The sequence below is a fragment of the Hyaena hyaena genome, unplaced genomic scaffold (assembly GCF_003009895.1).
Source record: "Hyaena hyaena isolate Hyena2069 unplaced genomic scaffold, ASM300989v1 scaffold_273, whole genome shotgun sequence".
Taxonomy (NCBI): Eukaryota; Metazoa; Chordata; class Mammalia; order Carnivora; family Hyaenidae; genus Hyaena; species Hyaena hyaena.
This window is the reverse complement of record NW_024080904.1, coordinates 1,497,683-1,524,135: the sequence shown is the minus strand read 5'-3', so window position 1 is coordinate 1,524,135 and position 26,453 is coordinate 1,497,683. Positions and strand designations below refer to the sequence as shown.

The 26,453-nt window shown below is 44.0% G+C and overlaps 1 protein-coding gene across 1 annotated transcript in view; it reads left to right on the top strand.

Moving 5' to 3' along the window:
- Positions 1 to 26,453, top strand: part of PAPPA (pappalysin 1) — a 243,651-nt gene that overhangs the window by 38,498 nt on the left and 178,700 nt on the right. Inside the window, exons 3-4 of the mRNA XM_039245860.1 lie at positions 15,726 to 15,871; positions 20,264 to 20,557. Coding sequence (XP_039101791.1) covers positions 15,726 to 15,871; positions 20,264 to 20,557 — 440 coding nt within the window. The remainder of the gene's footprint in view (positions 1 to 15,725; positions 15,872 to 20,263; positions 20,558 to 26,453) is intronic.

Sequence of the window (26,453 nt, the reverse complement as noted above, 5' to 3'; positions counted from 1 at the left end):
TAGGGAAGCGAGGCAGAGTTGGTTTGAAGGACAGCCGGGGACGGGCAGCACGTTCAGTGGTAGAGATGCAGCCTGAATAAGTCGGGTCCTGGCAGGAAACAGGTGACACATTCAGACAGAACAGTTAAGGAGAGTTGAAGGAGGGGCTAATTTGAACGTGAGGCTATTTATAACAGGGTGGGCAGGGTTAGGACAATCCCCAAGGCCAGAGTCAGCAACTGTGGGGAGTCATTTCCATCCTTGGCCTGGAAGGGCAAGAAGAGAGAGTGGTTTTGGAACCTAAGAGAGTGGATGTATGTGCAAGACTCTTGGGCGGCAGCAGTGACTCTCCACAAAGAGGGGTAGCCAGCTTACTGTGGCCCCCAGGCCAGAAGGGAGCCAGGAGAGTCAGTTCTCCAATGGCATTCTCCTCTGCTTTGCAGTCTTCCGCCAGTACTTCCCACTGGAAAGCGAAAATAGAATCACAGGGCAAAGGTACCCATAGAAGCACCCCAAAGAAGCCAACCTCCCAAGGGCACATAGGGAGGAGAGGGATGGGCGGTGGATGTGGATGAGCAAACAGCGTGTCCCAAACACTGAGAAAGACAGCCCATGAAGAGGGGACGGGATATGGAAGAGAACAGGAGAGGAGGAAAGGCTTGGAGAATAGAGTCCTCAGTATAACTGGGACCCAGAGCATAAGCAGAAGGGGGTCTGCTTTATCTCATGGGGAACTCTAGTATCAGGCTAAATCCTTCCTTCCTGCCTCTCTCCCTTTCTTCATCCCCTCTGCTTCCCTTCCCTTCCCTCCTCCCCTCCCCACCCTTTCCCTCTCCTCCCTTCCCCCCTTCCTTTCCCTTCCTTCCCTTCCTCTTTTTTTTTTTTTTCTTCTTTTCCTTTCCCAGTAAATATTTGTTGAATGTTTCCTCGGTGTCAGCCCAGTCCCTGCCTTTGGAGTTCACCATCTAGTGGAAGAGACAGACAAAAAAGCATGCCATTGTAATCATGGGTGTGAACGAAGGGTCCCCAGTGTCAGCCAGGAGGAGCAGTCTGTGTGAGCAGTAAAAATTTTTCTATCAGACCAGCCATTTAGAAAAAGACATTCCATTGAACTTGGCCATTCTCTACAGTGGTGGAGATGAGCCAGGGAGGCAGAACTTCATCTGCAGCCATTAGAGATGTCTACCAACAAGTTAGAATGCACTTCACTTGCCTTTTTATAGCTAAATTGGAAAACCTGGGTATTAAGGGAAACCCCTAGTATCAGGAACCCCAGAACCCAAATTGACACTTTGGGCTGTATGCACCCCACTGGGAGAGTATATTGCAACAAACCTGCTGAGTTTGTTTGAACCCTCTAAACTGCAAGCTATAGCACAGTTAGGTGAACTTGACCTTTGTGTGTGAACATCGATTCATATGCAGTAGGACAAATAGAAAAAGACTTGTCTTGCATACTCTTGGCTCAAAGGGAAACATTTTCTTTGTCTTCCCTTTATTGTTTTTCTTTTTTAATGGAACAAGGGCATTCCCCTGGGGCCATGTTATTTTTTTTGGATCTGAGCTGACATTGCTGGAAGTCTTTGGAAAGGACTGTAGTAAGCCTTGAGGCAGGCTTCTCAACCCCTCTGCTGGCACTGTGGTTCTCACTGTCTCTCCCCGCCCACCTCCTTGTCAGAGGCCATTAAATGGTTTGCCTTCACACGTTGGGGTCCCTCATCTCTTTTCTGGGATGATCTCATGGAATATACACTTCTTTCTCTGTGGTTCTCCCCAAATCTGGAAAAGTTGTATGGAATCAGAGACTCAGCCAGAAGGAGCAGGAGTGAGGTCCAGCCCTTTCTTGCTATAGATGAGGAGGCCAAGCTCCCAAGACGGGCCAGCACGAACCCAGGCCTCCCAGTGAAAGTGAGGCCAAGCTAAGAGTAAGATCCAGAATCTCATCTCTTTATCCCAAGGCATTTCCACCCTCCTACATCACGATGGTGTCTTAGAAACTTGAAAACATTCTCTTTAGTATGATCATGTTTGTACCTATCATCCATATTTTGTTAAGATGCTTTAATGTGGAGAGCACTGCAGTAGATGTCCTAGGGACCCAACATGTAATCTGTGTCCTGAAGGTGCTTATATTCTGTGGTTTCATGACATATTGGTACAGTCACTCAAGAAATGGCAAGAAGGCAGATGACAAATTTTCCAGTGAACCACGCAGATGATAAGGCTTGTATGAGCTCTGAGAAAAGACAGGATCCCTGTGGTTTAGAGAAGTTAGAAAAGGTTTTCTGGTAGAGGAGGTCTACAAACAGACCTCCGGAATTAACAGACTTTGTAATGACAGAAAAGAACAAAGAGATTGAGGTGGGAAAGTAATGGGAGGGTTCAAGGAAGAGGTGAGTCTACTTGGGACTTCATGCAGTTCAATGTCATGATTTGTTCTTCTGGCCATAGAGCTCCAAGAATCAGATTGATGTAGAATGAAAATAGCATTCTGGGGAAATAGATTCTAGCCCTGGCCCAGCAGCATCTTAACTATGCAATCTTGGGCAAGTCTTATAATCTCCTTGAGCCTCCGTTTCCACATCTATGGAAAGGGAATGATAATAATATCTGACCGCCTGGATCATGTGATTGCCTTGAGGGTCACATAAAATAATATCCCAGCAAGAGTTCTGGGAAGAGTTAACCAGCACACAGATGAAAGAGGGCTTTGTTATTTGTTCAGTAACTTTGTTCATTCTTTTCCAGTAATCATGTAAGAGAAATTGCTTGGAATTTTATAATCAGAATATCAGCGTTTATTTAATGTGACTAATATTCATTAAAGCAATAACAGGAGTCAGGCCTGGTATGATGGAAAAGTGATATGTGTTGGAGACTGACCAGGGTTTGTATCCTGGTTCCACTCTTCATTAGCTGTCTGACCTTGGCTCGTTTCTTAGTAAGAGTTGCTGGTTTCTCATCTGTGAAAATTGGGTGAGAACAGCTCTCGGGCAGCATGTAGAGAAACTTACATGGAATCATCTGTATAAAATGCCTGGTAGATTGTGGGGCGCACAGTAGGTGCAAAAAATTCCCTTCCTTCTCGTATGCATACACAGACTCCTCTTAGCATTGTTTGATGGAGACTGCCTTTCTGCAGGCTCATAAAAAAAGGCCCGCAGGACACACACATTGGGGGCATTTATACAGATTACTTTCATCTTAAAATACTAACTTTTTTTTTTTTTTAGGACTGGCCACAGAATTGGTATTTTTAAATAAAGAGCATATAACATATCAAACTTCTTGAGCCTGGACACTAGTTTATTTCGGAAACAACCCAAATGTCTCACCGTGTTAGAGGACATATTTCCACATGGAATGACCCCAGGCAGTGAGTGTTGGGATTGCTCACAATGGGTGATGTGCCAGTTTGACTGAAGTCCCAAGATTTTTCGACCATCTCCAGCCCATGTGCCTGCTTGGGTGTAGATTCACGAACATACACACACACGTCCAGGCCACACAGACACAGGTCATTCTCTCTGCTTCTGTCCAAGTTCCCTTTGTGCTTTTCATCTAAGCAAAGTCCACCGTTACTCACGTCCCATCTGTGACTCTGTGCACAGGTGAATTGGATCTTTGGGATCAGGAGAGAGGGGCAAATGGAATGAAGAGAACTGCTTGTGACCCCTCCACAGGACATTAAGAAAGAACTCAACGGGCACCTGGGTGGCTCATTTGGTTAAGCAGCTGATTCTTGATTTCGCCTCAGGGCATGATCTCACCATTTGTGTGTTTGAGCCCCCATGTTAGGCTCTTTGCTGACAGAGCAGAGCCTGCTTGGGATTCTTTCTCTCTCTCCCTCTAGCTCTGCCCTTCCCCTGCTCATGCTTTATCTTTCTCTCTCAAAATAAATAAAATAAACATTAAAAATTTTTTAAAAAGAAGAGGAAGGGGCTCAAAGCAGGGACCAGCGAGTAGCTATGTGGACTCAGTAGAGTCTCGCAAATAAATAAAAATATGAGGTTTGGAGACCGAGCATACTTGAAATCAAGCCACTTAACATCTCTGTGACCGTGAACATCTCTATCAAAGCCTCAGATGCCTCCTCTCTGAAATTAGGGATGAAAGTACCACAGTCTATGGCATTGAGTGGTTCAGAGGATTCAGTGAAATGATATAGGGGTTGGCCCTTTACAACAGCACCTGCCACTTAGTGAGCACTCAAAGTAACAGTGGTGGTTGTTTCTGTTTCTGGAAAATCTTCTGACCTCTTACACATGTATTCCCTAATTCCCAGCCTCCTCTGGATCCTGAGTCCTCCCCTCCCTGGAACCTTTGGGCAGGAGTAGGGGACAGAGACAAACTAATCCCACTCTTCTACCAAAGACCCTTTTATTTTGGCTCCTTTAGTTTCCATCTTTAAAAGATTTTGTTACTCCAGAAACCGTGCCCATATTAAATAACGTATTCCTTGTCCCAGGCAGCACCCCGCCGTAAATTTATGCATCTCCAGCATAAAGCAGAGGTACGTCTGGGATCCTAGGATGGGGTTCACTGTGTGGCTCTCACACATGCAAGGGAAGGAGCTGGAAGCTATGAGAGCTCCCCTAAGATGCTCAGGACCCCACTGAGCCACATAAGAGGCAGCAGTAGGCGTCGACTGGCCTTCTACTCTTCCTATGTCAGGATCTCTGTCTCAGAGTTTACAGGTGAAAGTTGGAGCTGCCCCTGTGTCACCCCTTTTCCTAGATGTGTGTTTCCATTTGCAGCTCCCTGGACAGGCAGCAGCGCTCGGTGCCCTCCCGATGGCCCCAGTGGGAGGCAGCTGGGTTTTTCCACCCTGGGTCTGGCATAATCATTTCTTTCTCCATCCACTGGTGACACTGACCACTCATGACAGCCTCAGCTCAGTCAGACGTCCTTCCTTCCAGGGTGGGAAACAGCGTGGTGGGGATGTGAGAGAGGGTGGAATGGACAGACACCAGGACATTTTGCTTTAGTGAAATGCATTTCCCTAAATTGACCACAGCTTGGCTTGTACCTGCAAACTCACAGCTGGCTGATTTTCCACCCTCCTGAGAGGGGGCTTCCACACCTCCAACTCTCACTTTCTGGGAACACAAAACCAGTGTGTGTACAGCAGTGCCTTTTACTCACAGTTTGTTTATCCATGTCCAACAGGCTCCCATTTTCCTGTTTTGTTTTGTTTTAAGAGGCATGATTTCTTGTCTCTTTTTCTCTGTGCCTTTCTTTCTCTTTTCCATGTTCTATGTTGCTTTGGTGATCTGGTGGTGAAGGGCAGAAGGTAAGGAGAATATTGTTTCCATTTCAGGTGTGATTCCAGCCTTTTGTGAGTTCAGACAGACAGCACACCTCTTAGCCTTCAGCTTGAATCCTGATTCTCAAACTATTTTTATGGCCACAGAGGGCAACAGTGGGTGGCTAGCATGCCACACAAACATGGACTATCTCAGGCTCTTACAGAGCGTGGAAGAGAGACATGAGAGAGAGAGAGGTCTTTCCCACAAGAATTCATGGTAGAAAAACACAGTTTGCCCTGTGGGATGGCAAAACATGAGGAAGGAAGTGACTAGATATTTCCAGTAACTTCTTTGCCAGCATAGAGTAAGTCACTTCTTTTATTTTACATTTTTCTTCTGTAAAATGGGAAGATTTAGTTAGGAGTTTTCTAAGATCTTTTCCTATTCATAGATTTTCAAATCAGATGTTGTAATCCAGTTTCCAGGCCTGTGTGGACTGGAGCTGTAATACAAATGGGAAGCTTGATATAGGAAAGTATGAGCAAAGCCATGTGTTAACTGTAGGGACATCCAGGGAAATAAGGAACAGTCCCTGTCTTCAAAGTATTTACTGGCCTCTCTGACCAATTGAGTCTAATGCATTCAGCATAGCAATGAAGGAATAATTGTCCTCTCTGACAAATTAAAAGAATGTGACTCCCATTACCCAGGTCCCTGTGACAGCCGGATGGTGGCACCCTACCTTGGGCAGTCTGCATGTCTGCCATTTTCTTTTCCCTTAGGGAATGTGGCATCCTCTTTCCAAAAATCAATTTCAATTTAATTCTACTTTGATTGCCTGACATACAATGTCTTGGTCTTCATTAAGTCCCCATACTTAAAATTTTTGATTGTCAAATGACCCTTTGAGAGACCCAAATTTGGGGATGCTACTAGACTTGTTCAGGCCTTCCAGAGAGATCTGCACCTACTAAAATGACTGTATAGTTTTGTCTTCAGATTATTCTACTGTTTGCTATTAAGCGATTCGTATGAAGCCACAGTTCAAACTAAAATCTAGAAGTTGTCATATTGACACATATTGGCAGTGATATAATTCTTGCTCTGGCCTTCCCAAACATAATATTGTTCAGTCAGTCATCACATAAGTTATATGGTTTACATGGCTCAAAATTGGATTCAAACTACATAGTCTACTGAAATATTGCCTGTACCCAGAAAGTGGTAGCTGCTACAACTTACAAAAAAGAGGTGACTTTGCTTTATTTAATTGTGCGTCAAATGGAAGACAGACTACAGAGCTGCTGGGGAGCTGTGTGTATTCTGCTTAATGTGGTCAGTTCTATTATTTATCAGTTGTGGTTTTGATCCTCCAAGAAGAAACGGAGGTGGTAGGAAGAGCTAGCTTGTGGCCTCTGGATGTACACACTTGTGTTGTGAAAACAGTAGTTTGACGTGAGATGGTCACATTACTGTTCTGGTACTTCTGAACACACCATCACACTTCAGTTGTTATTTCTCCTTACTTCTCAGGGTATATTCTTTATGTTTAATGGCTTCCTGAAAATAAGGAAACTCTGAGAGTATGGGGCTATCGAAGCAGAGATTATAGAACCCCAAGGAAAGAGCTCAGGGAAGTAACTATTCCTTTAACTGTGTGTGTGTGTGTGTGTGTGTGTGTGTGTGTGTAACTATGATGTGCAGACACAGTGCCAGGGGCTGGGGGTATAGCAACGAATATTTCACGGGATAGGTGTGATTCTGCACTCATGGAATTTCCTGCATGTAGGTATGTAGCTAGTTGGATAAATGCTCTAAAGAGGAGTGGGGGCACTCAGAGGATGGATACGTGACTCATCAGAGGTCAGAGTCCCTTCAAGGCTGAGTGCTGAAGAATGAGTCATGCTAACCAAGTGAGTATAGCTGAGCTTGCCAGGAACCAGGTGTTCTGACTCTTTGTCTTCTGCCCCAGCAGTCTCTAAAAGCCATTTTCAAAAAAGGCAAATGAGAAAAAACAGTAGCTGAGTAGATCCTAGCAGGAAGGTATTCATTTTTTGACACGCCTGGGTCGCTCAATTGGTAGATTGTCTGACTCTTGATTTCGGCTCAGGTCATGATCTCATGGTTCTTGAGATCGAGCTCCTCTTCAGGCTCTGCACTGGTGTCACAAAGCCTGCTTGGGATTCTCATTCTCTCTCTCTCTCTCTCTCTCTCTCTCTCTCTCTGCCCCTCCCCTGCTCATGCTCTGTCTCTGTCCCAAACAAAAAATTAAAAAATATATATTAAAAGAAAACAGTGATATCTTACCCACCTTCAGCTTGGAAAGTGTCATTGCTCTGTGCTTCTCCCCCATTCAGTACCCTCTCTGTGCCAACACATATCTTAAGAGAAGATAAGACACTTAATGATTAGGGATGTGGTCTGCAGTATCCAACACATGAGTAGTCAGAGCCTACTTACCACACCTGTGACCAGGTAGAGACCTTGAAAAATAGCATCACCTTATTGAGTCTTAGTTTCTTCCCCTATTAACTGGGGATACTCATACTTGTATGACACATTGGGCTTTTGTAAAGAGATCATGTTGAAAAATACTTCAACAATGCCAGTGAGTAGTAACTCCCCCAAATGATAGTTCATATTAATAGCATCACATTATGTTGTGATCATCTGATTATTTGTCTCACTTTCTTCATAAAACTGCTAACTCATAGTAAAAAATGTTTCTCTTTCATATCTGTATGCCCAGTTTCTAGTTTAAGGCATGATTATAATAGAATCTCTGTAAGCATTAGTGAACAAAAGAGGAACAGAAGGAATGAATGATTTGCAAAGAGGAGGGAAGAAAGGAAAATGAAGGCAGACAGGGAGGGAAAAGGAGGAGGCAATGAAAGAATGATCGATTTTTCAATTGCTCTTTGATTGGTGCTGTTACATTTTTCTTAGATTGTGTGTCAAGCTTCTTTACAAGAGTTATTATTTTGGAAACCAATCATTCAGGATTCTGAGAATTTAATAAACTCTCCAAGCACTTTTTTTTTTCCCTCCCTGTGCCTCCTCTTACAGACAAGAGAGGCAGATTTAGACATTTCTGACAATGAAACTAAGCAAGAGAATAAAGTCCAGATCATTAGGACCCTTGGGATCAAAACACAGAATCCAGGTTTCAGAACTGGCCGCAGCTTGGGGAACTCTTGTTAATTGTAACAAGGATGTGGATGCAATAAACATTCTGAGGTTTATCTTGCTTTAATGACTTGTCTTGAGTGGCTTTGATCTTTATATTTGATAATCACTTTCAAATGGTCTAGTGTGTTCAGAAATTGGAGTAGTGCTTCAGGGACTCGAGATCTTCCTTGGGAATGACAGGCTACAATCAGCATTTGCAAATCGGCAGTGCTATAGGACTTGCTCTACAAGTTGTAGAAACAAGTCAACCACCTGTGGAGGCAGTGAACACCCTGGTCCAGTGATGAGAGCAGGTTTCCTGATGAGAAAAATACAGTGGACCTTCGGAGCTAAGGCCAGTTTCCTACAGCTGCATGAGCAAGCTAAAAAGAGAATCATGTCTCTTGGGCCCTTTTCATGAGTTAGGCATGCTTCTAGGCACTTTCTCATGTATCACCTCCTTGAATTTTTATACTCCTCTGTCTAGCGTGAATTTTATAATCCCCATTTTAGAGGTGAGGAAATTGAGGTTCAGAGAGATTCAAGTCACTTCATTAAGGTCACAGGGACACTTCTTGGCAGAAGAGGTAAGACTTGAACCCTAGAATGTCTCTCTCTCAAGATGAGGCTTTTTCCCAAAAAAGTCATAAAGCCAGTGGTTACAATGATGACATTTCTTGGTGTCGTAATGGCAGAAGAAAATCGTGAATGCAAAAATGTGTATCATGAACTTTGATGTACTTGTACCCCATTTTCATACTGTTGAATGAAAAATAGACCTGAGTCCAGAACAGTTCTATCTAGAACTCTATTTAAGAACATTTTATTATGAAGGTAAGGAGCAGTGGGTCTTATATGTAAAACAGTCCTTCGTATGAAGTTTAAGTAGAATAAGTCTCTAAGGCCCTCCATTTAAATGTTATGCTGTTGTATTTAAAAGTTCCTTTAAAAAGAGATGTTCTTGTTTCTGTGGTACTCTACTGCCTTTTCCTTTAACCCGAAGGAACTGTCACCAGCCTCTGGCTTAGAGGGGGCATATTCACGGCCAGCTGCATCTCAGACAAACTCTCCTAAAGTCAAGGGCATCAGCACTTGGCCAGCACCACTCCTGTGACCTGCCTACACCATATTGGAGCCCAGGGACCAGAACTATGGCAGGACACTTCTCAAAAATCTCCTCAGATACCACTTCAACAGTAGGGAAGTGAGTTGGCTCTAAGTGGGAATAGAAACAAACACTGGTCAGTGTTGATCTGGGTTCACTGTGAGATGTACCTCTGACCAGCCATCTGTAAAATGGGAGAGCCAGTGCACTCTGTTTCTAGAGCTGGAAAACTCTGGGCCTTTCATAATTTCATTCAAGGGATCTGTTGTTGTTCTGCATTTTGAATATACTTCCCGGGGCGCCTGGGTGGCTTGGTTGGTTGAGCGTCCGACTTTCGCTTGGGTCGTGATCTCGCGGTTCGTGGGTTCGGGCCCCGCGTCGGGCTCTGTGCTGACTGCCAGCTCAGAGCCTGGAGCCTGTTTCAGTCTTTTCCTCTCTCTCTCTCTGACCCTCCCCTGCTCATGCTGTCTCTCTCTCTCTCTCTCCTAGAAATAAAATAAAAATTAAAAAAAAAAAAAAAAAAAAGAATATACTTCCCTTTTGCTTCCCTTTCAATAAAACAGGCCCTGACAGCCCTCTCATTGAGGTTATTACAGAGTTGTACCATCTCAGGCCAGTGCATTTAGGAAATATGTTATTGGCACTCACCAGCGAGTGAGATGCATAAAGAAAATATTCTAATGACAGTTGAGTTGAGAGAGCTTTGATCTCCCTCCAGAATTGCTCTCATGGCTTTGAAATGCAGTTCTGGCAGAGGGGTAAAGTCTGGGCGCCTTGGCACTCTGAGCTGGGCCCCCCTGAAACTAACATTCCAGGGGACCCACAACCTTTAGAGTAGGATCCAGGGGCACCGGCTGTGCAGGAAGAGATACCGAGACACCTCTCTAGAGAGGCAGCTTGGGGAGAGGGTCTGAGTTAGAAGGGGCTTTCCAATTTAGCCCAACACTTCCCAAACTCTGTTGGTTGTGCTGCTATTTGATTGTTGGCAGAGGTAGAGGCTAGGGTGGAGAGAAAGGATTATGGTCACACATGTTCAGGAATAGTCATGCACTTTCTGCTCTGCTCCCAGTGTGCATACTAAAGGCTCTGATAATTCTTGTGATGAAAAAAAAAAAGTATGTGTTGTTTAACACAGCATGTTCTAAACCCATTTGAATCAGAAAACTTCCTTAAAATATGCATCTGCTTCTTGCAGATTTACCCCTCTTTAGGCTGTGATTTGGAAAACACCAATCTAATCATAAACTCACCCAACAGATAGGGATTCTGAGCTGCAGACCAGGCAACAGAGTGTAGTGAAAGAGGCCAGAGCTGAAGCAATACACATTCTGCATGGGGGTGCTCAGCTGAGGGGGAGCCCAGGGCTGCAGCCCCTCCCATGTTTGACTCTCTAAGCAATGCACCCTTGCAGGGAATTGTGTCCACCTGAATGAAGAGGTGATATTACTAATTTATGAAAAAGTGCTGCTGCATGCAGGCTGGTGAACAGAAGTTTATTGTCAGGACCTTCTTCAATACCTCAGGCAAATCACCTCACTTCCCTGAGCCTGGACTTCCTCGTCTTGTGTTGAAGTTCTGCAGTTAAGAGAGTGTGCTCAATCACTGTTAATCCGTGGTTGTCTTTCTGTCTCTCTTGCTCACTTGCTCATTCACTCACGTAAATTGTAGGGAGCACAGAGATTATAAAGACTTGGCCCCCACCTGCATGAAGCTCATAGTCTGACGGAGAAGATAGGTGCTCACAGAGAAGGTAACATAAGCAGGGTGATAAGTACCAGAATCAGGAGGGGGAGGCTCTGAGGAGGAAGTCATTTTATAGCTAGAGGTGATCATTTTGGTGCTGCTAATAATTAACATTGTAATAACAATAATGTAACAAAAATAACCTATGCTAATAATTCTACGTGCCAGGCACTGAGTGAGGCACTTTCACTGTGTGGCCTCTAGATACCCTACCCCAGCCTGAAAGGTGGCTGTCATCATCCCATTTTACACATGAGGGTGATCAGGAGTGGATGTATGCTAGACCTTGCAGGAAGATTTTAAAAGTCAGAGGTTCAGGAAGAAGGTTTTGAGGCAGAGGAGGGAAACTAATGGACACACATAGGGGTGAGCATAGCTAGGGAATCCCAGCAGTTCTAGGGCTGGGGGGACCATGAGAACTTGAGGCTCAGGTTTCTGAAGGAAGATGAAGGTTGAATGATAGGGATGAGATGCTGAAAGCCAAGACCTGGGAACCACCCAGAGGCTGACTATTAGTTTGGAGTTTTTTGTTTTTGTTTTTGTTTTTTTGCCAGGAGGAGAAAATAGGAGACCAGAACGTAGAGGGGGCGTATGCCCAGGCTGTGCTGAGCTGTCCCATTTAACCCTGTTAGTGTGCTCACTGACTGCAGAGAGGTAAAGCAACTTGCCTATGGCTGTAGGTCTGTCCATCTAACCCTGAGTAGTACTGGCATGTAAATTAATAAACACACCAAGATTTGGTTTGTATGGATTTTTATGGATCATTGGTAATGATTTTTTTAAATGCATTTGACCAATTATCAGTGGACACATGGAGCCAACCTTCCCACAGTTGCAAAACAGAAACCCAAGTGGGCTTGAACAAGTCTTTTTCCTTTTCGCCAATCTCCCTAGGTTCTAATAGCCCCTCTCCATTTGACCTGCTCTGCTCTTCCCTCCATTCACTGGCAGGAAGGATTAAACATTCTCTTAAAGAGTTAGGGGGGAGAGAAGGGAAAAACCCACGTGGACTTGTGTCCCCCAAGATTGCCCTTCATGATCCAACTCGGCTCTGCATTGGTGAGAATAGCTCAGCCAGCAGGAGGAAAGCTCTTAGCCACAGAGCTCTTTTCCTTTGGGTGGATCACTCCAAAAGAGATGGAGAGGAGAGAGGTTAGAGCAGGGGAGCCAAGAGCTTGGATGGCTACTATAGATTCTTCCTCTTGGGGGTAATGAAGGCTTCTTTTAGTGTGTAAAAAACAAAAACACCTCACATACAAGCAACTGAGAGGCTCCAACATCCCACATCTCCACCTTGGGCCAGGATGAATACCACCCCCAAAAAAGATAGGCGTCTGCAATTACAACCGAATAAACAACCAATTAAAATATCTCCACTGCCCCACCTCACCATATCTTCCCCTCACTAAAGCTTCTCAGTCCAGAGCAGCAGGGCAAAGAGGTGACTTTGTCTAATAACATCTTTGTCCTCTGCCTGAGAGAATGCTTGATGGAAATGGACAAATCAATTGGAAAATAATAAATAATGTGGAAAGGGCTGATCCAAGAAAATCTCGGCTTCTCTTTTGTTTTCACTAGCCCACACATTGTTTCCCTTTTCACTGTGGCCCTGAGTGAGCCTGAAAATGAGGGTGTGCTCATGGGAAGAATTGGACACTTTGAGATTTGTGCTTGGCTTTGTCACTATTTATGTGATCTCTGAACCCTGTCCCTTCATCTCTCAGATGGGAATAAATAATAGGAATAGCTAAACACTTACTGAGGTTTTCTACATGCCAGGTATTATTCTAAGTCCTTTATGCTTCCTTTATTACCATCCCAAATCCGAGCAACTCAATGAAGGCAGATTGTTTTGTGTATACAGAAGCTGGGGCAAAATGTAATGAAGTAAATTACCCAGGGTGACCCAAACATCAGGTGGAAGAGCTGGATTCAAACCCAGGATTCTGGCTTGAGAACAGTCATCGTATCTGCCATGTTGCATGGCTTCGAGTACAGCAGACATGGAACGGAAGGTGTTCTCTAGCAAATGGGCTGGTGTACAGCAAGTGCTTAATAAGTGCTGTTTTTCTCTTTTCCTCTTTCCTTGTCTGATCACAGAGTAGACTAGCTGAAACTCCTTAGGAGGCTTCCAGTCTAAGAAGATGAAGGTAGGATTTCCAGTGAGAGAAAGCATGGCCACAAGATTTGGGGTCAATATCTGAGCATATGGCTACCCTTGAGACTGATCAGTTCAACCCAGACATAGCTATGACCTCTCCTGGTCCTGTCTGTATCTCTAACTTATGTTCCCCTTATTTTGAAAAGCCAGAAAAAAATTATGGTCACATGATCAATTATGGGCTCTTGATGATGTGGGGGACCAGAGGGTTCTCTAGGTCTCAGATAGGTCTATTCTCGTTGGAGTAGAGGAATGTGTTTGTGAGCCATAGGAATGCTCTATGAAGCACTAAGGTAGCTGCTGCTAATCCACTGTGTTAGTAAAGAAATAGGCCTTCTAGGAAGGAAACTGGGGCTAAAGTATTTTAGTTCTTTTCTTTCCCAGTGTAAATTCAGCCCCATCAACATCGACTGAGTGCTCACCCGGTGCAAGCTCTATGCTGAGAACAGTGTAAACAGAAATGGATAAGGCATGTTCACCACCCCAGGGAGCCACAGATGGTAGTGGATATAGACAGGTGGAGTGATGATTTGGAATAGCATGGATGTGTGTACTTACAGGAAGTGGATGAGTATAGATGTGGTAAAGGAGGAGGTGAGATGGGAGTCAGGGAAGACTTCCTTGAGGGGTAGGCTTTGGATGCGTTCATCAGGGAAAAGATGGGGAACAGAGTCTCTGACAGAAGGAACAAACAGCTCAAGTGAAGGCATCTTGGATGAGGCATCATGGTGGGCGCCCTCCACCCATAGTGGGAAATTCGAAGGAGAGAACAGAGAGAGGTGAGGCTAGAGAAGAAGGCAGCGACTTGGAGGCTGTGTTGGGGATCTTGGGCTTACTCTTGCACATACAGGAGGCCCTTCTGTGACTCCAGGAGGGAAAAAGAGAAAGGAGCTATCATATAAGTATGCTACCAGCCAAGATTTGGGCCAACATCTCAAGGACAGATAGCATTATGAAAAAGGAAAACACTTCCAACTCACTGTGCAACCTTTGCAAGTTCTGAAGTTTCTTTACATCTCTTTTCCCTCCTCTGGAATATGGGCATAATAATAATAACTACCTCAGTTTTATTAAGAAGATGAAAGGAGATAATCTATATTAAGTCTGACCACATAGAAGGGCCCATCAAACACTAAATATCATTATTCATAGACTTTATCTCAACTACTGCATCAAGCTTCCTGCTTGTTTGTTTATGTATGTTTTTCTTCATTGATTCATTGGTTCCTTTCCAACTTTACTCAAGAAATGATTATCAGCTGCTCCTAAGGATACATGACAGCAGACATAAAATGGAGGCTGAAAGACTTGGGAGAAGGGAGCAAGATGCCTCTGTTGATTTAGAAAACAGTCCATTGAGTAGTGTGCCTGTGATTGATGGGAAGTATTGGCATTTCAGTGGTGATAGGAGATCCAGACTCTGTGAAGGAGGAGTTCATATTTATTGAGCACCTAGGACATGCCAGCCTCTTTTCAAAGACCACCTCTTCTACTCACCAACATGTGTTCATTGTATGTATTACAGAGCTGATGATGATATTAATGGGGAGTTAGTTCACTTTCCTGATATGCCAGTGTCTACAGTGGCAGCCACTCTAAATGCAATATCCCTAAGTCCATTTTACAGACAAATAAATAGAGGCATATAGAATGTAGAGTCATCTGGTGGAGGGAGACAGCCTGATGCCTGGTGACAAAAGCATAGGTTTCCACGGTAGAAAGAACTGGCCTGGAAACCCGTTTCTGCAACTTGGGGCAACCTATGTAATCACATTTGGACCATGGGCTCCTTATCTTGAAAACAGAACAATAACGCTTGTTTTTAAGGTTGATGTGCAGATGAAAGCAGGCCTCCTAGTGTAGTTCTGTATTTGTCAAATAAATGGTTTGACATCCATAGTGAGTGAGTGAAATAGAAAAGAAGCCAAGACTAGGAATATGTGTTGTCTTTTCCATGGTCTGTGTCCTTGATTTACATCCACATTATGTGGCCCTGTCACCACTCAAGATAGCAGAGCCCCGAAGTGCAAAGATATTGATTCTAGGTAAATCTCGATTCTAAACTGAACTCTGCTGTTTGTAAGCTGAGCAAACTTCTCAAGTCTCTTAAACTCACAAGGACTTAATTTTCTCAGCTGTAAAATGGGATCATCTCACTTACCTTATGATATCTTTGGGGGAAGTCATGGAGGTGATGTTTATAAAATGTTCAGCAAAGTGCTTGGCACATAATAACTCTTAATTACTTGGGAAATAGCTGTTTTTTGAAGAGTACCATTTTTGGATGGTGATGACAGCCAAGGTTCTTTTTCTATTACAGAGCATACTTGGATGTTAATGAACTGAAGAACATTCTTAGACTGGATGGATCAACACACCTTAATATCTTCTTTGCGAACTCCTCGGAGGAGGAATTGGCAGGAGTAGCAACTTGGCCTTGGGACAAGGAGGCCCTAATGCACTTAGGTGAGAATTAGAAACTTCTTCAGGAGGAAACTGGATTAGCTCAGGAATAAACTTAGTGGCAGTGATAATGATGATGGTGAGCATCATGATGGTGGTGTTGGTAGTAGTGATGGCGAGCAATCTGTTTATCTCTTTTTTAGTGCACAGAACTCTCTAGCATTTCTTATCTCATTTTAACCACCTAGCATTGCTCTGAAGAAAATAACATGGTACTATTAGCCCTGTTTTACCAATGGGGAAACTTAGATCCCCAGAAGGAATAGGTCTTGTCCAAGGTCATGCACAAGTCCGTGGCAGAGCCACGTTTGTAATTCAAGTTTCCAACTCTGTCCATTGATTACTTCCTCTATAAACCCCTTGCCTCTTAGTGCATGCAAACATCCTCTCAGCCTGGTAGCCACTTTGTGCTAACACAGCTAAATCATGCGTTGGCTTGAGAGATACCAAAGAGACCAGAGAAAGTGAGTCATTCCTCCATGTTCCACCAACACCACCAGGAGCTCTTCTTCCATTCAAAGTGTGCATATCCATAAACCAGACGTAATTTAACACAAACCAATCACTGGAAGTCAGAAAAGACCATGGTTTCTGAACTAGGCCCTATAAGCAAACACTGTAGTTCTTTAATTTTGATTTTTCCATGCTCTCTTCTAGTACATGTCTATATGAACACATGCATTTTTTAACTTGTGCATATTTAAAGTCACAGCATAGATAAGATTTAATTTTCTGTTTTTGCTTAATATTATGCTCCCTACATTTTTTTCCTAGTGCTAGCAGTCTTCCTCATCACTTCCACTCCACCCTTTTTTCACTTAACATCACAAGACAAAAGCATCCTTCTGGGTAATTTCTATCTATTCATAGATGATGTTTCTAATGACCACATAATATTCCACTGAGTTTGCTCAACCATTTTTCCCTTGATAGAATGATCCCATTGTTTGCAGCTATGGATAACAGTGCCTCCCTCAGTGAGTGTCTTCCTCGGGGAAGGTTAGAGCTCAGCAGAGTGACAGTCCTGGGTGTTCCTCTGCTGCCCCCTGATACTCCCAGAGTCTACACTTTTTTTTTTAATTTTTTAATGTTTTATTTATTTCTAGGAGAGAGAGAGACAGCGTGAGCAGGGGAGGGTCAGAGAGAGAGGGAGTCACAGACTCTGAAACAGGCTCCAGGCTCTGAGCTGTCAGCACAGAGCCCGATGCGGGGCTCGAACCCACGAACCGCGAGATCATGACCTAAGCGAAAGTTGGATGCTTAACCGACTAAGCCACCCAGGCGCCCTCAGAGTCTACACTTTCAATCTGCAGTATCTTGGAAATGAGGGACTCTGCAACTTCACATGATGAAGACTTCAAACTCTAGACTTAGTTCCCTCTAGACTTCTCTTATTTTCCACTTACTTTTAAGGGAATGAAACCTATTCTGTGTGTGTGTGTGTGTGTGTGTGTGTGTGTGTGTATGTGTGTATGTGTACACATGCATTCATGTATGCAAGTGTGCTGTTGCAGAAAGAGAGGTAGAGACAAAGATAAATGTGTAGTGGCTTCCAGCTGGGGGAATTTTATCTCCTAGGAGATAGCCGGCCATGTCTAGAGATACTTTGGGCTGTTACAAATGCGGGGATGCTATTGGCATCTAGTGGGTAGAGGACAGTGAAGCTGCGAAATCTGTGGATGTAACCAGAAAGAATTAACCAGTCCAGAATGTCAGTCATGCTGAGACTGAGAAACTGTGAGCTAGATGATGATTGGGTAGAACAGACAGCGAGACGGGCAGACAGAGGTTGGGCAGAAAAGCGCGTGCAGCCTAGGCACACTCGAAGGTAGGTGATCCATTCCCATCACATGCCTCATGTGATGTATGGGAATCCTGCTGGCCCAGAGCAGCACACATGGTGGTTCTCAGCTATAATTCCACTTGGCAGTATGGCCTTAGGCAAGTCTCTTTCCTTCCCCAAGTCCCAATTTGCTCAGATTGTAAATGAACAGGTTAGACTAGATGGTTTCCCGGGACAGTTCTCAGCACTGAAATGCTGTCCTATTGGAAAAGCAGCTGAAAGTCTCTTGATCAGAGTCTTAGAAGGGTTGAACAGCAGGCTTCTAAGTTAGAGGAAATACTCCTGATGATTCCGTGAATTTCAGAGGCTGGCTCAGGACCAGGAATACAGAAGGCTATAAATCCATAGCATGTTATAGTATTTCAAGATGATGTCAGGCTCAAGCTATTTCACCTTTTAAGAGAAGCAGTGAAACAGGACTCGAGCTCTGTGTTGTCGCTCTGTGAAAAGGGGTGAGTCGGGAGGGGATGAGGTAAAACAAACAGAGCTGGCCTGGGCAGTAAGTCTGCAGTCTGGTCATTATCCATGGAAATGCCTGTGGGGTCCTACACCTTTCCACCCACCCCTCCCAGTACCTTAATGTTGAAGCTTCATGGAGAGACAGAGAACCTTGGCATTGTTGCAGCTGTTTATTTTAGAGCTCACCAGAGATACAAAGTCACTCTTCTAAGATCACACAGCAGGGTCAAGCAGAATGGGGGTGGCCTCCCATGTGAGGCTAACAGCCTCTGGCCCCTTAGCCTGCCGTCTCCTTGTCCTGACAAATGCTGGCCAGAAGCACTTTCTCTGCACTAGACCTGATCAAACCCAGCTTATTAGAACCATACATATATTTTACCATCTTTTCCTACTGTGATGCCATGATCCCTGGAAAAAGGCTTGGGTGGGAAGGGGATTATGTTTCATATTATGATTGACAGGAAATAATTGAGAGAGATTTCCTGTCTCATTTCTCTTCCTCCCTGCCTCTCTGCCTGCCCCTTCTCACACACACACGTGTGTGCATACACCCCTGCACACCCTCTCATACATCTTTATCTTTGTGCTAGAAGGCCCTGAGCAGTTCAGAATTAATAGACTCTGTGAGCCCCATGACTGAGTAAGCTCACTCTCCTGGCTGTTCAATCCAAGAGAAAACTCCCCCCACGCCTGCCAGTTCAAATCAAGGCTCTGCCCCATCACCATTCTTTTATAAGGCACTGCTCTGCACTTAAAATCGTTCCTTGCAGTGTTCAGACCTGAATTTTAACCTTCTCTTAAACACATTTGTATTTTAAAGTTTAAATATCTCCCTACCAGCCTATGTATTTCTCCAGTGCCTAAACTGGACATGAAAAATGCTGTCCATTGATTCTGCTGAAGTCTGTTCCATCGATCTCCCCAAGCTAAGCCAGACTCAATCTTCTAAGACATATGGGGTAGACGACTTCTCGAACTAGAAGATACCGACCAGTCATCTGGCGCTCTTGTTAGAATACAGATTCTGATTCTTCTAGGTCTGGAGTGAGGCCCCAGATTGTGCATTTTTCCATCACCTTCCAAGTGATGATCATGCTGCTGATTCCTCAAGACACTCTTAGAGTAACGAGTAGTTAGTAAGGTACCACTGAATGTGCAGTGTTAGATTAGCTGCTTATGTATGCTTGGTTAGAGCTCAGAACACTTCTTTAGTTGGCTTAGCATTCAGCAAAGATTCAACAGACATTTAATGAGATGCCATATTCCAGGCCCTGTGATTAGCATCAGCTGTAGAAGTCATTAAGAGGCCTGGCTCTGGAAACTAAGCATCTTGAGTTCAAATCCCAGCTTGACACCTTACTGACTCCTGATCATGAGCCAGTTACTTAACCTGTCTAGGAATCAGTGCTCTCCTCTAGGGGTTGTTAGTTGATAAAGTATGATTAGATGCATGAAACACTGAGCACAGGGCCTAAGGACACTTGATAAATGCTCAAGAAACATTGGCTATAATGACACTGTCATAACGATGAGCACAACGCAATGCTGGCTATCCTGAGTGCTTATTCTCATAGAGCACCAGAGGTGAAGTGGGATTCAGAGGTGGTAATCAATTTGGTCAACGTCACAGTGTTGGTGAAGAACCGAGAACTGGGACCAAAGTATCTGATCACGGGGGCTTCATTTCAACAAGAGTGTGCATAATGATTGTAAACCAGGGCATGCCTTACTGTTGAAGGACAAGGTGGAAGCAGAAATATCTAGCAGCCCAGAAATCAAAGTCCTTGAATGCCTATCGTGCCCCTTCTTTTAAGTTTGAGATCACCTTGGTGAAGTTGTCTTACTTCTTCAGGCATTTGTGTCTTTATCTGAAAAATGAAGGTACTGGCAAAAAATGACTCTTGGGACTCCTTCCTACCTAAATGATGATTCATATCACAAGTTGTAACAGTTCTCAGGCCGGTGGAGTCACAGGGTGGAGAAGCCTGTGGTTACTTGGGGAAGCACCCCATTTACCTGCGATTAATTGGGGGATTTCTGCACCAGGAAGCAGGGTGCCCCACTTGCTTAATGCTCTGTCTTTCCCCTTGCAGGTGGCATTGTCTTGAACCCATCTTTCTATGGTATTCCTGGGCATACCCACACCATGATCCATGAGATCGGGCACAGCTTGGGTCTCTACCACATCTTCCGAGGCATTTCAGAGATCCAGTCTTGCAGTGATCCCTGCATGGAGACGGAGCCATCCTTTGAGACTGGTGACCTCTGCAGTGACACCAACCCAGCTCCAAAACACAAGTTCTGCGGCGACCCAGGACCAGGGAATGACACCTGTGGCTTCCATAGCTTCTTCAACACCCCTTACAACAACTTCATGAGCTATGCAGGTAGGGACCCCTGCTTTGTAGGGCACACATGGCCGGATGTCACACACGGACTCCAGCCCTGGTTCAGAGTAGTCTGGACAAGGCCTTCCTTTTCTAAGACTTCTTCATTCCAACAGTCCCTCATCCCAGACGATCTGGGTAATAGTCCTTGTATGAGACCTCAGGGGTACTTGGAAGTTGTTGTATCTGAAGACTCCTCAGAACGATATACTTTAGGGGTGCCTGGGTGGCTCAGCTGGTTAAGCGTCCGACTTCGGCTCAGGTCATATCTCATGGTTTGTGGGTTTGAGCCCCATGTCGGGCTCTGTGCTGACAGCTAGCTCAGAGCCTGGAACCTGTTTCAGATTCTGTATCTCCCTTTCTCTGACCCTCCCCTGCTCATTCTCATTCTCTCTCTCTCTCTCAGTAATAAATTAAAAAACATTAAAAATTTTTTTAAAAAGAAAGATATACTTTAGGAAGCTGACTGGGGCCCAATGTGAGAAAACCTAGGTAGAGTTCTAGCTCTGTCTCGGAATCACCTGATGCCTTTGGGTCTATCACATCCCCTCTTAGGGTCTCATTTCGCTCAAGAAAATGGAATCTTTGGATCCAAGGAACATTGGAGAAGTTTCCTGCTAATTTTGCAACTTTATTTTCTAAGCTGGTGGTTACTGCAGTCTTTTTTTCCTTTTCTTCCTTTTTTTTCTGCAACTTTTTCTTAAACATAAAGGTCTCATACCCTCCTTTACTATTTTACTACAAAAAAATAGAATGCTTTTGGTTTTGCAAATAGGAAATTACATGAGATGGGGATATCTTTTCCTAATTCCATATATCCTGTCAAAACCTTTTTTTTTATATACCATCAGTAATAGTGCTAAGGTCTCATTCTTTGGGTTCAAGGATATTCTGTACTTCTTTTAGAATGTCAAGGCCACTTGTAGCCCTTAGAGCGTTTTTGGAAAATTAAACAACAAGGCCATTTCAGCCTTCACTGATGGCCTCTTAGACCAAGAGCCATAGGGCTCAATCCACAAATTGCACATGGTAGCCCAGCATTGAATTATATTATATTGTTCAATTTAAGTGTCTCTTGCCTCTATGAAAACAAGTGAGTTCTGTGAATGCAGAGATTATCTCTAATGCACCACGGTATTCTTAGCAGCTAACACAGAACCTGGTGCTTAATAAATGTTTGTTAAGAAGAAAGGCAGGGAGGGAAGAAAATGAATAAATTCTCATAAAAGAATACAAAAGTGATTCTTATCAATAACAACATTTCTACTTGTATAAAAGTTTGTGGTTCAAAAAGGACATTAATACACACTATCTCATTTAACTCACAATGAATCTGTGGGGTAGAAACTATCCCCATTTTACAGATGACAGGACTGAGACTCACCAAAGTCCTTTGCCCCAGATCACACATCAGACCCCAAGCATTTTTTTTTCCCTCTTCTACTCTTGTGAAGAGTTTCCTCTTCACCTCTTTGGAAGAGACTACTGATGGGTGCATAGAAAGTGGAACAACAGGCTGGTTTTCATATGCTGTTCTCCAGAGGTGGGGGTGTGGCAGCTCTTCTGCATGACTGTGGGGGAGCTCTAGGTGGGACTCCATCTCTGCCTGAACTAGGACACCTCCCTTTCAGCTAGTTCCCATTTCTCCTGGAGTTTGGGCTCAGATTGCATTTGAACAGAGGATTCTGTTGCTGAAACCCAGTGAATCTGATGATCCCCAGTGGTTCTCCCTGCCTTCCTGTTTGGGCTGATGACTTCTGGGAGCCTCTTCAGTTTAAGGCTCATATCCTTCAAACCCAAGTTCTCCAGAAGCGTTGACCACCAAACCTTAGCACCATAAAGGGGTCTTTAGGTTTAGGTCTTTAAAAAAAAAAACACAGTGCTGAGTATTGCCTCAAAAACGGATTCCCACTAGGCTCCCCTTTCCAGCCAAGCTGACATCCCACATCCGGTGCCCTGTCCCTTCACGCAGCCCTACTTACATTCCATTTCTGTAGCACCTTTCCTTAGCCAGCTCGATGCACATGGAAAATAAACAATAACATGAATTTGGAAGTTTGCCGGATTCTTAGGGGCCTCAGAGCTGCCACTAGCTACCAGACCCCCATAAACTAAATCTTTTTTTTTGTTCCCCTTTGTACAGATCTAAAGGGTGATTGATTTACTGTTGTTTTTTTAAAGGAACCCCTCAGCTCAGTGACCCATTAACAGCAGAACTAATTCACTGAGCTACGATAACAAACTTACACCCGCAAAAGCATATTCAAGGCGACCACGAGCTTTGAAATGTTTGTTTTCCTTAGGATCTCTGATAGATGAGGTGACAAAAGCAGCTGGATGAAATTCAAAATGCAGAGCAGGATCGGGTTCTCAGGGCCAGGGAGAGCTATGCACAGGGGCTGCGCCGTCAAGGCCAGAGGGTGGAGACCCTGCTGGGTCAACTGCTTGGGGTTCCTTCCTTCCTGGGCGTTTCTTCCTCAGGCCTGGTCACTAGTTAGGCAAAGAGTCTCGTGCAGGGGTATCCGGTAGAACTTTCTGCAAAGATGGACATGTCCTGTGTGCATGCCGTCCAGAATGGTAGCCACTAGCCTGGTAGGACTCATGAGACATTGAAATATGGCCAGTGAGACTGAGGAACTGAATTGTTAGTCTTCAGTAGTTGTAATTAACTTAAATTAAAATACCCCACAGGGCTGGTGGCCCCTGTATGGGTCAGCACAGGTCTACAATAATTATTTATTTAAAAAATTTTTTTAAGTTTATTTATTTATGCTGAGAGAAAGACAGCGCAAGTAGGAAGGGGGCAGAGAGAGAGAATCCCAAGCAGGCTCCACACCTCCAGTGCCGAGGCCGATATGGGGCTCAAACCCACGAAGCTGGAAGATCATGACCTGAGCCAAAACCAACAGCTGGACACTTAGCTGACTGAGCCACCCAGGCGCCTCAATAGATCTACATTAATTATTGAATGCCTATGATGGTATACCACACACTGTGTGAAACTCTTCATAGGCTTGTCTTATAGAAGCCTCAAAATAACCCAACCAGGTCAGTGCTATTCTTACTGAACCTATTTTACAGATCAGAAAGTGTGGTTTTCATGTAGCCTAAGGAACTTGCCAGGGTCACGCAGCAAAAAGAAGGTAAGCCTTTCTCACTGTGGAGCCTGTGTATAATCATTCATCACCTGGCTCTCTTTCTGACGCTAAGGAAGGTGGAGAGGGCACTCAGTTCAAGCAAATACCAGGCGGGTTGATTGTGGCAAGCCTAGTTGAACACCAGGCAAGTAGTCACCTTGAGCTGCTGGATAAGCCCTGAGCAGACAGAAGAGCAGAAGCCTGGACTCTCCTTTCTGAAGATGATTGGCCAGATGAGGTTTCCCAAAGGCACCCTCCAGTTAGGGTTTCCTCAAGAGTGCAGAGACCAGGTCTTCTCCAGGCTACAGGAGCAAGTGTCTTGTTGCCCTCATTCTGCGTGTTGGGGCGTTTCAATACACATGGGTGCTTCAACCCTGCACTCCCAGCTCTCAGGAATAGATCCTAAGGAAATAAATCCACTGATTTATTTGCAGATGTAACCATAAGATTGTTCTTAGCAATCTTCGTTGTCCAAATATTAGTTAGGTATTTACTACCTGCCAGACATGAAGAAGAATGCTTATATGTGTGAAAAATTAGAAATTGTTTGCAGGTCCAGTGAGAATAGATTATCGAAATAAATCGCAAGGCCTCTGTATGATAGAACATTACGTGGTCACTAACGATGTAGAAGATGAAGGAGAGGGGTAAACAGAAGCAGAGTAACATGGTGGTGCAGGCAGTGAACTTGAATCCTCCATGCAGTAGTCTTTGACCCTAGGCAGTGACTTCTCCTCTGAGCCTCACTTACCTCCTGGATACCATGAAGGGAATCACACCTCCCTTGTGTAATAGCAGGTGTAATCATGCAGGTAAAGGATTTAGAACTGTCCTTGGTACCATAACTAGTGCTTCATAAGTGATAATTAGTGGTATTATTTGTTAACTGTGTAGCGTGAAAATGGTCATGGAGCCTTGTACAGTTTAAGAGCTGGCATATGTGTGTGTATGAATATATGTATGTATATAAATGTATGTATATATATGATGTAAATAGATTTATGATGAAAATTATAAATACTTACATGCATATACATACACACACACATATATACCTATGTACTAAGTATTAACTGATTATCTCTAGATGATGAGTTTAGGGTTATATTTATTTCTTTGTAACTATTTTTGGCATATTTCACATATTTTACAGAGAATATAATCATTTATTGCTATTACTATTATTATCACTATCAGTATTGAATAAAAACGAAAAAGGCAGGGACTCTTCTTACAAAGGGCAGCTTTAGCTATGAATTAGCTTATTAAATGCCCTCATTAGCTTTAGGAGGTGGGTAGTATCACTATTCCCTGTGTTACAATGGGTGCAAACGAGGCTGGCAGGGGCCAGCATTTTGCTCAGGGGTCCACAGCACGTGGTGGCTCTGGGTCCATGACCCAACCTCCCATGCACTGCAGTCTGTATGCTACAGAGGGGAACATGCTCTGTAGAACAAAGTTCAATTAGGAGCATCAGGGCAATGCACCAGTAGCATGGGGATGAGATCCCCAAAGTCCTCTCTGCTTAGGGGTAAGATGGGCTGGCTGGTCCTGGAGATCATGAGTCAGGAGGGGAAACATGTGGAGGCAGGAAGCCAAGAGGGGCTGGCTCTAGACATGAGCTAATTGAGACAGAGCATTTTAATAAATGGAAACCCTTTGGTACCTCCCCCCGACTCCGATAGCAGCTAAGTCTGTTAGCAACGTACCCTGGGACAGACGTTTGCTGACTTCTACTTTCAAGTACTTTCACATACATTTCTATTTTCCTACTAAGTTCTGTCACCTATCTCTTTTGCATGCTCTTTTTTTATTGACAAACATGAAAAAGGCCAATTTTTAAATCTTTAAAGGAAAACACACTTCTTTGGGGAAAGGGAAGAAACAAATAAGAGTGGAGGGAAAAAAAAATGCTGGTTTTCTCTTCCATTTATCTTGATAAATGTTTTATGTGCTCCAGCTCACCAAGTCCCCACAGCAGCTCTATGGACTGGGGTCAATTTAAATGTCCCCAGTTTATACATGAGGGACCTGAGTTTTAGAGTTAATTCCCTCTGTTGGAAGTGACTGATTAGTATTCTATTCAGTACCTGTGCCTTAACATACACAGACATTCCCCTATTAATAGATATATGTGTTATTTCTGATATTTTTACCATTATAAATGATGCTTCAAAAGATATCCTCATACCTTAATTTTCCCCATGTTTGTTCATGAATATATGTCTATTAAATTCATGAGTTTGATATTGCTAGATCAAAGAGAATGAGTATTTTAAATTCTGGGTTTTTTTTTTCCTGCTTCTGGTTTTCTAACACACACACACACACACACACACACACACGGGAGCACGTGTGCACACACGTGCTCCCGTGCACAGAGGCGCTGTTCACCATCCTGAGGCAGTGAGGATTTACTGAGCATTTATCATGGTTCTTTGTGCTCCACTCCCCTTACTGTTTAGCCAAGTTCTGAGATGAATGCTCTTGGCTATCACCATCATCCCCATTTACAGATTGGAAAACTGAGGCACTGAGGTCATGAATTCACTTGCCCATTTGACTCCAGATCCTTCATGTATTGGTCTACCTTCTTTAACCATACTTTCTTAGTCCCTTCTCCTGCCTTTGATCTATTCAGTGGCTTTTCCAAGTGCACTTTTTGCATTAAGAAATGCAAGTTCAGAGCAACAAAGAAAAACATACCCGATGATCTGGCCCTTCTGTGACTGAGACATTTGGAGTCGATTCTCCAGGCA